The sequence below is a fragment of the Mobula hypostoma genome, chromosome 4 (genome assembly GCF_963921235.1).
Source record: "Mobula hypostoma chromosome 4, sMobHyp1.1, whole genome shotgun sequence".
Lineage (NCBI taxonomy): Eukaryota > Metazoa > Chordata > Chondrichthyes > Myliobatiformes > Myliobatidae > Mobula > Mobula hypostoma.
The window spans coordinates 127777105-127789862 of NC_086100.1; the positions used below are offsets into that span (position 1 = coordinate 127777105).

At 41.7% G+C, this 12758-nt stretch overlaps 1 protein-coding gene across 3 annotated transcripts in view; it reads right to left on the minus strand.

Annotated features, from left to right (window-relative positions):
- Nucleotides 1–682: 682 nt before the first annotated feature.
- Nucleotides 683–12758, minus strand: part of LOC134344915 (transmembrane protein 154-like) — a 75008-nt gene continuing 62932 nt past the window's right edge. For 2 of the 3 annotated variants that reach the window (XR_010017564.1, XM_063045050.1), the window contains exons 3-6: nt 12263–12299; nt 3549–3634; nt 3106–3156; nt 684–1528 (exon numbers count right to left, since the gene is read on the minus strand). Coding sequence is in view for 2 of the 3 variants with exons in the window: in XM_063045050.1 (XP_062901120.1) it covers nt 3113–3156; nt 3549–3634; nt 12263–12299 (167 nt within the window). In the remaining variant the exon portion in view is untranslated. Of the gene's footprint in view, nt 1529–3105; nt 3157–3548; nt 3635–12262; nt 12300–12758 lie in introns of all 3 variants that reach the window. The other variant, XM_063045051.1, reaches the window with a different exon arrangement.

Here is a 12758-nt window from a genome sequence, read left to right on the forward strand (position 1 = left end):
TCTTCTGGTAGGTTATCTCTGCTGTGGATTAACCACATGTCTTGGCTCAAGAGATTCTTGATTCAAAATATAATTATTTTATTTTTAAATTAAGCGGGGAAGGATGCCGAAATGATTCATGGCAAGGTTACTGGTACTGGAGGACCTGACTTATACAGAGACTGGATAGGCTGGGGCTTTATTTCCTGGATTTGAGGAAAATGATGTGTGATATTTTGAGGGTTAGATGTATATAAAGTCTAAGGTCTTTTATCTGGTGGGGGAGTCCACAACTAGAGGACATTGATTTAGAGTGAGAGGGGAAAGATTTAAAAGGAAGCTGAGGAGTAACTCTTTCACACAGAGGGTGATGGGTGTATGGAACAAGATGCCAGAGGGAGCTGGGAACAATTATAATGTTTAAAACACATTTGGACGGGAACATGGATTGGAGAGTCAGAGAGGGATACAGGCCAGACACAGGCAAATGGGACTAGTGCAGGTGGACATCTTGGTCAGCATGGATGAGTTCAAAGGTTCAAATGCTCATTTATTATCAAAGAATAGAACTCTGAAATACTTCTTCTCCAGGTAGTCATGAAACGAAGAAAGAAAAGAAAGGCAGTACAGTCATCAACCCCGAAAAATCCCCTCCCCGCACAAAAAATGAGCAAAAATGGAACAGGCACATCAGCTCCGCCCCCCCCAAAATCCCCCTCCCCATGAACAAAAAGGAACTAGAAAGATCGGGCAAAAAAACACAATATAAAAAAACTATGACTGCAAAAAAAGTCTATAGTCCAAGTCCACATCCAAAACGCAGAAAACCTGGGTGACGTTCTTTGGACACAGTAGCAGGTTCTCCCCTCTCCAGTGGCATAGCAGAGTGATCCTTAGTGATCAAAAGACAGGTAGTCGGTGTTCACCCTCTGCACTTACCTCGATACTTCAATCTCCCTTGTCGCTTTAATCGGTGAACAATGGAAACTTTAATTGTCAAATTGGAGTCAAATGTTGGCTCGCGCCCCATCCCACAGCCTGCCCATAACAAGGTTAATGCACACTGCCTCTGTCTCCCTGAATCCTCTTGGAGACTGCAGAGTGCTGAAGAACCCAAACCATCTCCAAACTTCTGCATTCACCTCTATGTTTCAATCTCCCTCATCACTTTAATCGGCGAATAATGGAAGCTTTAATCAGCGAAATAGAGTCAGACATCGGCTCATGTCCCGTACCACAGCCTGCCCGCGCTCGCCACCTCTGCCTCCTGGAATCCTCTTGGAGACTGTAGAGCGCTGGAACACCCAAACGATCTCCAGACAGCGAATTACAGTCTCCAACAGCCCCAGATTCACATTCAAGATGAAAAGCAAATGGAAAAGACGTAAAAGAAGTGAAATATATTGTTTCATGATCTATCCAGAAGTTGTCGACCAAAGGAGCATTGTACACAGGCGCAATCTTGACCGCCATCAGTTGGGCTGGACAGCTTGTTTCTCTGCCACATAACTCCATTTATCTTAAATTCCAAAAGAGCTGTTCAAAATCCCTGCAGAAGGAATATAACATTATGGATTAGTGAGATTCAGGTATGTCAAGAGGTCCCATTGTAGTTGTCTTCTTATCAATTCCCAATCGCCATAAACTCAATAGAATTTTGGAATTAAAATTAAGTATACCCACTGGCTCAAAAATATTGATCATATAATCCCAGTGACAGTTGCATGATGCTCCATATCCTCTTCTCTACTCTCATTTCTTTTTGTCTCTTCCTGTGTGAAGCTCCATATGGAGGTTGAATGCATTGGAGAAGAGAAAGCATCACTTCTACTTCACATTATCCATTGTTCTCATGGGACTCAACAACCCCCCACTTCTAAGTACAGGTTTCTGAATTTTTAACTGAAGATAGAATGTTCACTGACACTAGGGAAATTTAACGAAACAGGAAATTTTAATTAATTCTCACTAATTCATGATATTTTCAGTTTAGGAAACTCACAGGAGCTCTTACTAGAATGTGCCATTATTTAAAAAGTAAACTTTTCCTTTGTTATGTAGTTTTGAAGGAAACATTATGTAAATAAAATGTACTAGTTGCTGAGACACATGCACCTTATTAAGTGCCTTCTGTATCTAATTATGTGGCCTCTGAATATGTTCATGGCCCTCTGCTGCCATAGCCCATCCACCTCAAGGTCTGACGTGTTGTGCGTTCAGAGATGTTCTTCTGCACACCACTGTTGTAACGTGTGGTTAGTTGAGTTACTGTTGCCGTTCTGTCAGTTCAAACCAGTCAGGCCATTCTCCTCTGACCTCTCTCATGAACGATGCACTTTCGCTGACAGAACTGCCACTCACTGGATGATTTTTGTCTTTTGCACCATTCTCTGTGAACGCTAGAGACTGCTGTGCATGAAAATCCCAGGAGATCAGCAGTTTCTGAGATACTCAAACCACCCTGTCTGGCACCAACAATCGTTCCACAGTCAAAGTCACTTCGATCACATTTTTTTCCTGTTCTGATGTTTGGGCTGAACAACAACTGAACCTCTTGACCATGTCTGCATGCTTTTCTGCATTGTGTTGCTGTGACATCATTAGCTGATTAGATATCTGCATTACTAGCAGGTGTATAGGTGTACCTAATAAAGTGGCCACTGTGATATCTGTATATTAATAATAAAACGTTGCAGTGCAGTCTTTCATTATTTCAGCTATCAATAATGTAAGCTGTGTCAAGATATCAATATATCATAGCTATTGTTATAGTTATTATCAAACTAAATCCCAATGCTTTCTTTATTCTGATTGCCAAGAAGAAATGAATCATTTGCGTGCTACTTAGATCCTTTTTCACTGGCTCGCTGATACTCTGGTACTTTAGCTCTCTTTTGTTTATGCTGCAGCTTTATTCAATACCACTTCCTGTCGTGACTTGTTGTGGCGTGACACTATAAGTGTAGTAGTATCAGATGATTAAAACTATTATTATACATTTCACTGTACGGCTTTTTAAAATAAAAATCTATGCATCACTTGTTTAAATGAAACTCTGTAAATTTAATATTTCTACTGAGAAATACAAATAATTAGCTTTCAGAATTAAAACTAGTGAACACTGACCTGCATTTTAATTTTTGTCTTTGCTGGTGTCTAATGAATTTTCTTGATGAGCTGAAACGATTCAGAAACATATTTATCAGACAAGGCAGAAGCACACATTAGTACTATAAATAGCTCAAGCCTGGAGGAAGGGGATAATCTTATGGTCTTCCCTGTTTATTAGAATGAAACTTCCATAAACATAAAGAAATTCCCCAAGGACTAATGAAGAATTAAGTGAGGGCTTTGGAGTAGAAAGGGGCAAAGCGTTATAAGGAAATGGGACAGAGAGAAGGGGAAAAGGGTGGCTGTGGAGTTGAGTGTAAGAGAAGGCCAGAGAAGTCATTGGGAATGAGTGTTTCTTTGTAAGGTGTGGAACCATGCCCCCTCATTTTCCCAGAAGGGTAGATTTTTAAACAGGTACAGTATGACTGTGCGGACATGTTGTTTGTTTGTTCACTTACATTTTTCTTTCATGCTGCCCATCCATTTGTTGACTTCTTCCATCTCAACTTCCATCACAGAAGCTACATCTTCCTCGAATATAGGGCTTACATGAATGAGGGGAAATTACAAATAAACATCTTTAATTTATTTTAAAAAGTAAGACTATTATAAATAAAACACTTAAACCACTGGATACTTTCGGCTAATTAGAAAAAATATCTCCCATTGAAAATTCTCAGGGTTCAGTCCTAAGCTCATTTTCAGCTGCTAAGTCCTTTAATGTCCAGTTTTTACCCTACTTGGGAACAGCTGTTAGTAAAACAGACAACATGTCTCCATCTCCCAAAAGATTTCCACTTCTGAAGAGCTGCAGTGTATCTGTGATGACGGGGACAGGAAGATGTCCATCTTGAGAAGAACTCAGCCCCCACTACATCCACCTCAGTAGGCTTGTATGGAGCAGGTGACTGTTTCAGTACCATTCAAGGGCTTGTTTACAGACCTTCTACTAGAGCGACAGCAGGAGTCCATCACGAGACATGAGGGGCGAACAATTCACTCTGCATATTCCGCTGCTTTTATTAGCAGTTTAGTTTCCCTCCTGTGGACCTTAATTCATTCTTGCTTTAACCAGTGAGGCTTCTGGAAGAGCCAGAGCACAAAAATGAAATATATTTTACTTTTAACCGGTTCCCACTGGTCACAGAATGAAGTCCTTTAGGCAACACAAACTCACTCACTCACTCACAATCTTGCCAAAGAGGGAAAATGTATGTTTCTTGTGTATTTGACAGTCAGCAGGAAAAGTCAGTAGCATTAGTGTTGTCAGTATAAGTCAATGTAATTAGTGTTGCCATAATTTTTTTCTGAAACAAACAACTTTAACTTTTTTCCTAAACTCATAGTTTAATGAATCCTAAAATTGCTGTCAGTGATAGACCACAGTTCCACTGAATGATCTTCACTCTTCCTCAATGGAATCTGAAGTCACTTGAATTGGTATGAATATTCTTCCTGTGAAATACTCTGAAGATCATGTATTTAGTTACGTGGGATTTTAGCTACTTACAGAACGTAATTACCACTTAGCAAACTATTTCAAAAACCCTTTCACAATTATTTGTAAATATAAGAGACATTAAAAGTTCAATATGTGTGGTAGTGGGGTTTGATTCCTTTTTAAACAATACTGAATGTTTTCATCTTTATTTTGCAATCTAGATGGTAAGAAAAGTTCATTAAAAGTGTGCCTTTTGTTTCAAAGCTTGCTGGAAAATTTTTTACTGATGATATAAAATTGCTGAATGAACAATGAACAACCTGGCAGAAGTAGGCATCAGAAAATGAGAAGTTTGTATTGGCTCAATCTTCGTGGAGAGCTTTCTTCAAGATCAGTGGCAAGACCTGATATGTTACATCTAACTGCAGGTTCTGAACCAGTGTGCCTTCAGCCTCGGTATCAGGTTTTGTTCTTTGGTGAAAGATTCTAATTTATTGAAAGAACTGTAAAGTAACATGGTGTCAACTGATACAATGCAGGAGCATCGCTGTCATTTTGTTCGTTAGCAACAACAAAGTACTTAGATCAGCAGAGCTCATGTTATCCAAGCCTTGAGCCCTAAAAGGTGTGGTTGGATGGTGGGACATTTATTTCTGGATTTATGAACAACTGCACTTAAATACTGCCTGTCACATGACATGATCATTAAAAACTCCGTACAAAAACATGACACCACTCAACTAGTTTTTATTTTGCAATTAAGGCAAAAGTAATAGGGCTGCATTGCCTGGTTGCTCTGACTGGTGATTCAATTTATACAAGACAGCCAAATTGTCCATTAATTTTTGTGTTTATAGTCGGTGCACCAGTGGGGAACAGTTTTACTTTTGTCAGTGTCCCTCTCTGAAACCAGGACAAGATTCCCGACCATTGGTTTGGACATATTGCCTTTTTTTTGCTTGAATATCACAAAAACACAAAGACAGAAGATGTAAAGGCTAATTCAAACTTCAAAACTCACAGAATCTCTTAGAGCTAAAAGATGCATAATGTGGATAAGCGCCACTGGGTTGCAGGATATCCTAACGGCAGAAGCATTTAATCACATACGCTTTGCCTGAGTTAGGTAATTAAGATGAAAAATTAAAGTTTTCCAATTTGTGCCACAAAGTAACTCACTTTGCATCTTGAATATTTCTACCAGCTGATAATGGTGAGAGGGAGTGCTTAACTCAGATATTTATGTCACACTGAAGCTCATCTTCAGATCTCTGGAGTGATCGCTGACGGACAGTTACCTGTCTAATGCATGCAATGACACGTCAAGTAGTAGAAGTACTGATTACACTTCAGTGGATGTGATTAACTGCATCCTCTTGATGTTTGAGACAAAGCTGCTAGCTTTGCTCTTATCCACTTAAAGAGCACTTAGATAAGGCAGCTGCTTTTAAGGAATGTTTCTAACTTGCAACGTTTTCCTTCTTGTTGGAAGGTGGCCAGAATGTGTGAATCACTTGCTGCTCACCAAGAGGGAACCTTCTAACTGCTCCACACTGAGCCACTGATTACTCGCTGGCCCCTCACCCTGCTACAGGCAAGAAGGCGTATCCTGGCTTTATCAACAGCAAGGACCCTCCCGCGGCAGCGGGCCCAGGGTCCAGCAGTACACGTTTCAATGGAGAAGGACACGGGAGGCAAATGGCATCAAATAGAGGGAAAGTTAGGGCGAGACACCAGTTGAGTGGGCGGGGTGGCATGGGGAATTATGAGCAGACTGCATTCAACACTTTACACTATTCTTCCTGTCAATAATATTTTAGCAGAATCCCACACAGCCCTCGGGGACCATGCACATTAACAATATCAAGAAGGTAAGCGCAACAAAGCATTTCCTCCTGCTCCCTTCCTCTGAGTAGCCCCCCGTACCGAGATGGAGACTGAACCGCTCAGGAATAACTTTCAGAAGGAAGGAGGAAAACAGAGATCAGGCCTCAATTGCCCAGCCACATTATTTTGAGTTAGGCTGATGTTTCTGCTCTTGAGCACTAAGATAAAGTAGTTGTAAGTGGTGACGTACTCGTCAATTTGCTGAATCTTTGTACAACACAACTTATTTCTTATTTTAAAACCACTGACTGAAACCAATTTCTGTCATTTTGCAAAACCACTTACAGTCTTCTTCTACGGGGGAGGTGGGGCTTGTTCTGGACCATGGTGGAGGGATGGGTGTTGGAGGTAGAGGAATGACTGGTGGAGCTATACTTAGATATTGTAGGAATCTTAACAAAAAAAAGAAAATAGATGCTCCTTCATGTTTTCTTTTGATTTTCATAATCCAAGATTGGGTTATGAGAGAAATACTCTGGAGGCAAAGGCAGGATTACATTCCTACTCTCCCTAAATTGAAGATTAAATTTTTTAAGACCATAAGACATAAGAACATAGTTGGGGCTATTTGGTCTATCAAGAGTTCTCCACCATTGCATTGTGGCTAACTTATTTTCTGATTCAATCCTGTACCTCTGCCTTCTACTTGTAACCTTTGATGTCCTGGCTAATCAAGAACATATTAACCTCCACTTTAAATATACTAAATGACCTAGCCTCCATAGCTGTCTGTGGCAATGAATTTCACTGATTCAGCACCCTCTGGCTAAAGAAATTCCTCCTCATCTCTGTACTAAATGGACATCCCTCTATTCCGAGGTTGTGCCCTCTCGTTCTAGACTCACCTGCTATAGACAACATCTCTGCACATCCACTCTACCTATATTCAATAAGTTTTAATGAGATCCCCACCCCCTCATTCTTCTAAACTCCAGTGAGTACAGGCCCAGAACCATCAAATGCTCCTCATAAATCAACTGGAATCATTCTTGTGAACCTTCTCTGGACCCTCTCCAAAGCCAGCACATCTTTTCTAAGATAAGAGGCCCAAAACCGCTCACAGTACTCCAAGTGAAGTGTGACCAATGCCTTATAAAGTCTTATAAACCCTTGTGATACATCTTTGCTTTTATATTCTAGTCCTCTCAAAATGAATGCTAACACTGTACTTGCCTTCCTCACCACTGACTCAGTATGAAAGTCAACCTTCAGGGAATCTTGCACAAGGACTCCCAAGTCCCCTTGCACCTCTGATGTTTTGAATTTTCTCCCCATTTAGAAAATAGTCCACATCTTTTTCCTTCTACCAACGTCTATGTCCATACACTTCCCAACACTGTGTTCTACTGCCACTATTTTGCCCATTTGGCCAATCTGTCTTGGTCCTTCTGCAGACTTCCTCGACACAACCTGCCCCTCCACCTATCTTCATACCAACCCCTGTGGAACACCTCTAGGCACTGGCAGCCAATCAGAAAAGGCCCCTTTTATTCCCACTCATTGCTTCCTCCCAATCAGCCAATCTTCTATCCATGATAGTATCTTTCCTGTAATACCATGGGCTCTTAACTTGTTAAGCAGTCTCATGTGCAGCACCTTGTCAAAGGCCTTCTGAAAATCCAAATAATCAACATCTACTGACTCTCCTTTGTGTATCCTGCTTGTTATTTCCTGAAAAAAAATCCAGCAGATTTGTCAGGCAGGATTTCCCCTTCAGAAAACCATGTTGACTTTGGCTTATTCAAGTAACCTGAAACCTCATCCTTGATAATAGACTCCAACATTTTTCCAACCACTGAATTCAGGATAACAAGCCAAAATTTCCTTTGTTCTGCCTCCCTTCCTTCTTATAGAGTGGAGTGACATTTGCAGTTTTTACCCGTCCCCCAGAACCATTCCAGAATCTAATGTTGTCTTTGACTTCCCTCATCTGCCCCGGTTGCCTCATCTTCCCTTAGAATACTTTTTCATCTTTGGGATGTATCCATTCTGGCCTTCTGAATTGCCCATTGAAACTCCAACCATTGCCGTTCTGCCATCATCCTTGCTAGTGACCCCTTCCAATGAACTTTGGCCACTCCTTCGTCATGCCTTGTAATTCCCTTTACTCTACTTTATCTTCTGACTGTATCTTTAGGATGAATTCTATTAAATTGTGATCACTGTCTCCCAAGGGTTCCTTTACCTTAAGCTCTCTAATCAAATCTGGTTCATCACCCAACACCCAATCCTGAATTGCCTTTTCCCTAGTGGGTTCAACCACAAGCTGCTCCAAAAATCCGTCTCGTAGGCATTCTACAAATTCTATCTCGGGATTCAGCACCAACTTGATTTTCCAAATCTACCTACATGCCTTTCCTATCTCCCCTTGTAATTCGTATCCCACATCCTGGATACTGTTCAGAGGTTTTTATGAAACTCCCATCAGGGTCTTTTACCTTTGCAGTTTCTTAGCTCTACCCACAAGTATTCTACTTCTTCTGATCCTATGTCACCTCTTTCTGAAGATTTGAAGAGCAAGAGGATAAGCGTGAAGAGCAAGAGGATAAGATGTGAGAGAATAGGACCAATCAAGTGTGACAGTGGAAAAGTGTATATGGAACCGGAGGAGATAGCGAAGGTACTTAATGAATACTTTTCTTCAGTATTCACTACAGAAAAGGGTCTTGGCAATTGTAGGGATAACTTAAAGTGGACTGAAAAGCTTGAACATATAGATATTAAGAAAGAGGATGTGTTTGAGCTTTTGGAAAGCATCAAGTTGGATAAGTCACTGGGACCAGACGAGATGTACCCCAGGCTACTGTGAGAGGTGAGGGAGGAGATTGCTGAGCCTCTGGCGATGATCTTTGCATCATCAATGGGGATGGGAGATGTTCCGGAGGATTGGGGGGTTGCAGATGTTGTTCCCTTATTCAAGAAAGGGAGTAGAGATAGCCCAGGAAATTACAGACCAATGAGTCTTACTTCAGTGGTTGGTAAGTTGATGGAGAAGATCCTGAGAGGCAGGATTTATGAACATTTGGAGAGGCATAATATGATTAGGAATAGTCAGCATTACTTTGTCAAAGGCAGGTCATGCCTTTTGAGCCTGATTGAATTTTCTGAGGATGTGATTAAACACATTGATGAAGGTAGAGCAGTAGATGTAGTGTATATGGATTTCAGCAAGGCATTTGATAAGGTACCCCATGCAAGACTTATTGAGAAAGTAAGGAGGCATGGGATTCAAGGGGGCATTGCTTTGTGGATCCAGAACTGGCTTGCCCACAGAAGGCAGAGAGTGGTTGTAGGCGGGTCATATTCTGCATGGAGGTTGGTGACCAGTGTGTGTCTCAGGGATCTGTTCTGTGACGCCTACTCTTTGTGATTTTTATAAATGACCTGGATGAGGAAGTGGAGGGATAGGTTAGTAAATTTGCTGATGACACAAAGGTTGGGGGTGGTGTGGATAGTGTGGAGGGCTGTCAGGGGTTACAGTGGGACATTGATAGAATGCAAAACTGGACTGGGAAGTGTCAGATGGAATTCAACCCAGATAAGTGTGAAGTGGTTCATTTTGGTAGGTCAAATATGATGACAGAATATAGTATCAATGGTAAGACTCTTGGCAGTGTGGAGGATCAGAGGGATCTTGGGGTCTGAGTCCATAGGACACTCAAAGCTACTGCGCAGGTTGACTCTGTGGTTAAGAAGACGTATGGTGCATTGGCCTTCATCAATTGGGGGATTGAATTTAGGAGCCAAGAGGTAATGTTGCAGCTATATAGGACCCCGGTCAGACCACACTTGGAGCACTGTGCTCAGTTTTGGCCGCCTCACTGCAGGAAGGATGTGGAAACCATAGAAAGGGTGCAGAGGAGATTTACAAGGACGTTGCCTGGATTGGGGAGCATGCCTTATGAAAACAAGTTGAGTGAACTCGGCCTATTCTCCTTGGAGCGACGGAGGATGAGAGGTGACCTGATAGAGCTGTATAAGATGATGAGAGGCATTGATCATGTGGATGTGTCTAGGCTTTTTCCCTGGGCTGAAATGGCTGCCACAAGAGGGCACAGGTTTATGGTGCTTGGGAGTAAGTACAGAGGAGCTATCAGGGGTAAGTTTTTTATGCAGAGAGTGGTGAGTGCGTGGAATGGGCACTTAGAAAAAAAGAGGGCTACGGGTAACCCTAGGTAATTTCTAAGGTAAGAACGTATTCGGCACAGCTTTGTGTTGTGCTGTAGGTTTTCTATGTTTCTATGATTTCAGTTTTTACCAACAGAAGCCACCCCACGCAATCTGCCTACCTGCCTCTCCTCTCGATACAATATGTGTCCTTGGATATTAAGCTCCCAGCTATAATCTTCTTTCAGTCATGACTCAGTGATGCCCACAATGTCACTCCCGTCAATCTCTAACTGTGCTGCAAGGTCAGCTACCTTATTCCGTATACTGCATGGGCTCAAATATAAGACTTTCAGTCCTGTGTTCATCATCCTTTTCAATTTTGTCCCCATGTTACACTTCAACTCATCCCACTGACTGCAATTTTGTCCTATCATCTGCCTGTCCTTCCTCACAGTCTCACTACACGATACTTTGACTTGTGTAGCAACTGCCCCATGTTCAGCCCTATCACTCTGGTTCCTATCTCCCTGCCAAATTAGTTTAATCTCACCCCAACAGCTCTAGCAAACCTGCCTGCAAGGGATATTGGTCCTCCTTGGGTTCGGGTGTATCCTGTCCTTTTTGTACAGGTCACACCTTCCCCTGAAGAGATCCCAATGATCCAGAAATCTGAAATGATGCCCCCTGCACCAATTAGTCAGCCATACATTCATCTGCCAAATCATCTTATTCTTACCTGGCACAGTCCAGTGATTACTACCTGGAGGTCCTGTTAGCTTTCTGCCTAACTCCCCATATTCTCTCTTCAGAACCTCCTCCCTTTTCCTGTCGTTGGTACTGATATGTACTATGACTTAAGGCTGATCGCTCTCCCCCTTTAGAATGGCGTGGACCTGATCCAGGACATTCCTGACCCCGCACCTGGGGGACAACACTACCCTCGGAGAGTCTCTTTCAAATTCACAGAGCCTCCAGTCTGTCCCTCTAACTACAGAATCCCCAATCACTACTGCACTTCTCTTCCCGCCCCTTCCCTTCTGAGCCACAGGGCCAGACTCGATGGCAGAATCAAATACACGTGGCCTCCTGGGTACTCAGGCTGTAAAAAGCATGCTTACAAAGGGAGAAGATGGGAAGGCAGAGATCTCATTTGGCTCTGCTCTGGTTAATGGCCTGATCTTTCCAAACACCTTGCAGTTTGAACAGAGGCAGTTCGTAAAAACAGATCTGGGGAGGATCCTCTGCCGTTCAGGAAGTTTGCCCAAATTTCTGTTTGTTTAACTCAAGTGAAAATTGGCTGGGATAATAGGTGCAGCCACACAGTGCAGGGATAGCAAAAGACAATGCATATTGTCCACCAAACATAGAATGGTACAGGCCTTTCAGCCCACAATCTCTGCTGACCTTGATGCCAAAGTAAACTAAACCCATCTGCCTGGATATAATCCATATCCATCCAGGATATCACCATTATCATGTTTAACTTTGTGTGTAGTTACCCCAGTGTTGCAGTTTGAATAGACTTTCTCAATCCAACAGCAGCCAAAACACTTTTCAACATTTACACCCAATAGTGTTTCACACTGACAAAAGCACCAAAGCAAAAATGTATTCACATCAAGATGGAATGCTTTTGAAAATTTCTAGACTTGTTCTTATTTCAATAAAATCTGTCCCTGCAAGCCTCAAACACTATATGTATTTTAATTTAAAAATAAATTTTAAGCTTCATACCTTGCTGGATTTTCACAATTAACTTCATCATTTATCCCTGTGAAAAGAAGTTAACACAAGTTGAAACATATTCTGAAGTTGGAGGAAGTTGTCATTAATAAAATATTTGACTTACTCTGCAAATAAATGAAAACCACCCATGTTAATGCTTATCTTCTCAGGAAATAAAATTGAGTACATCTTTCATACAATTAAATCATTAGGTTGAATTACATTTAGGTAAAATATTTCCCCAATAAACATATTTGCATTTGTAAACCAATTTGAAATTGATGTGATGCCAAGTTCATTCCTTCTGTCAAATATGTGATGCAGAGCTTGCTCTGAAGCAGAAATTTAAAGGAGCTGTAGATGACTAAGATCCCAAGGCTCCTTCATGATGACATGAGCACCACAATTCTCTACAGAGGCTACGGATTCATCCGTTATCCTAACTGGAGTTAAGTAAAGCCATATCATTGCTCTCTTCTCGGTAGCAGTGATCTTTGAGTTCTTT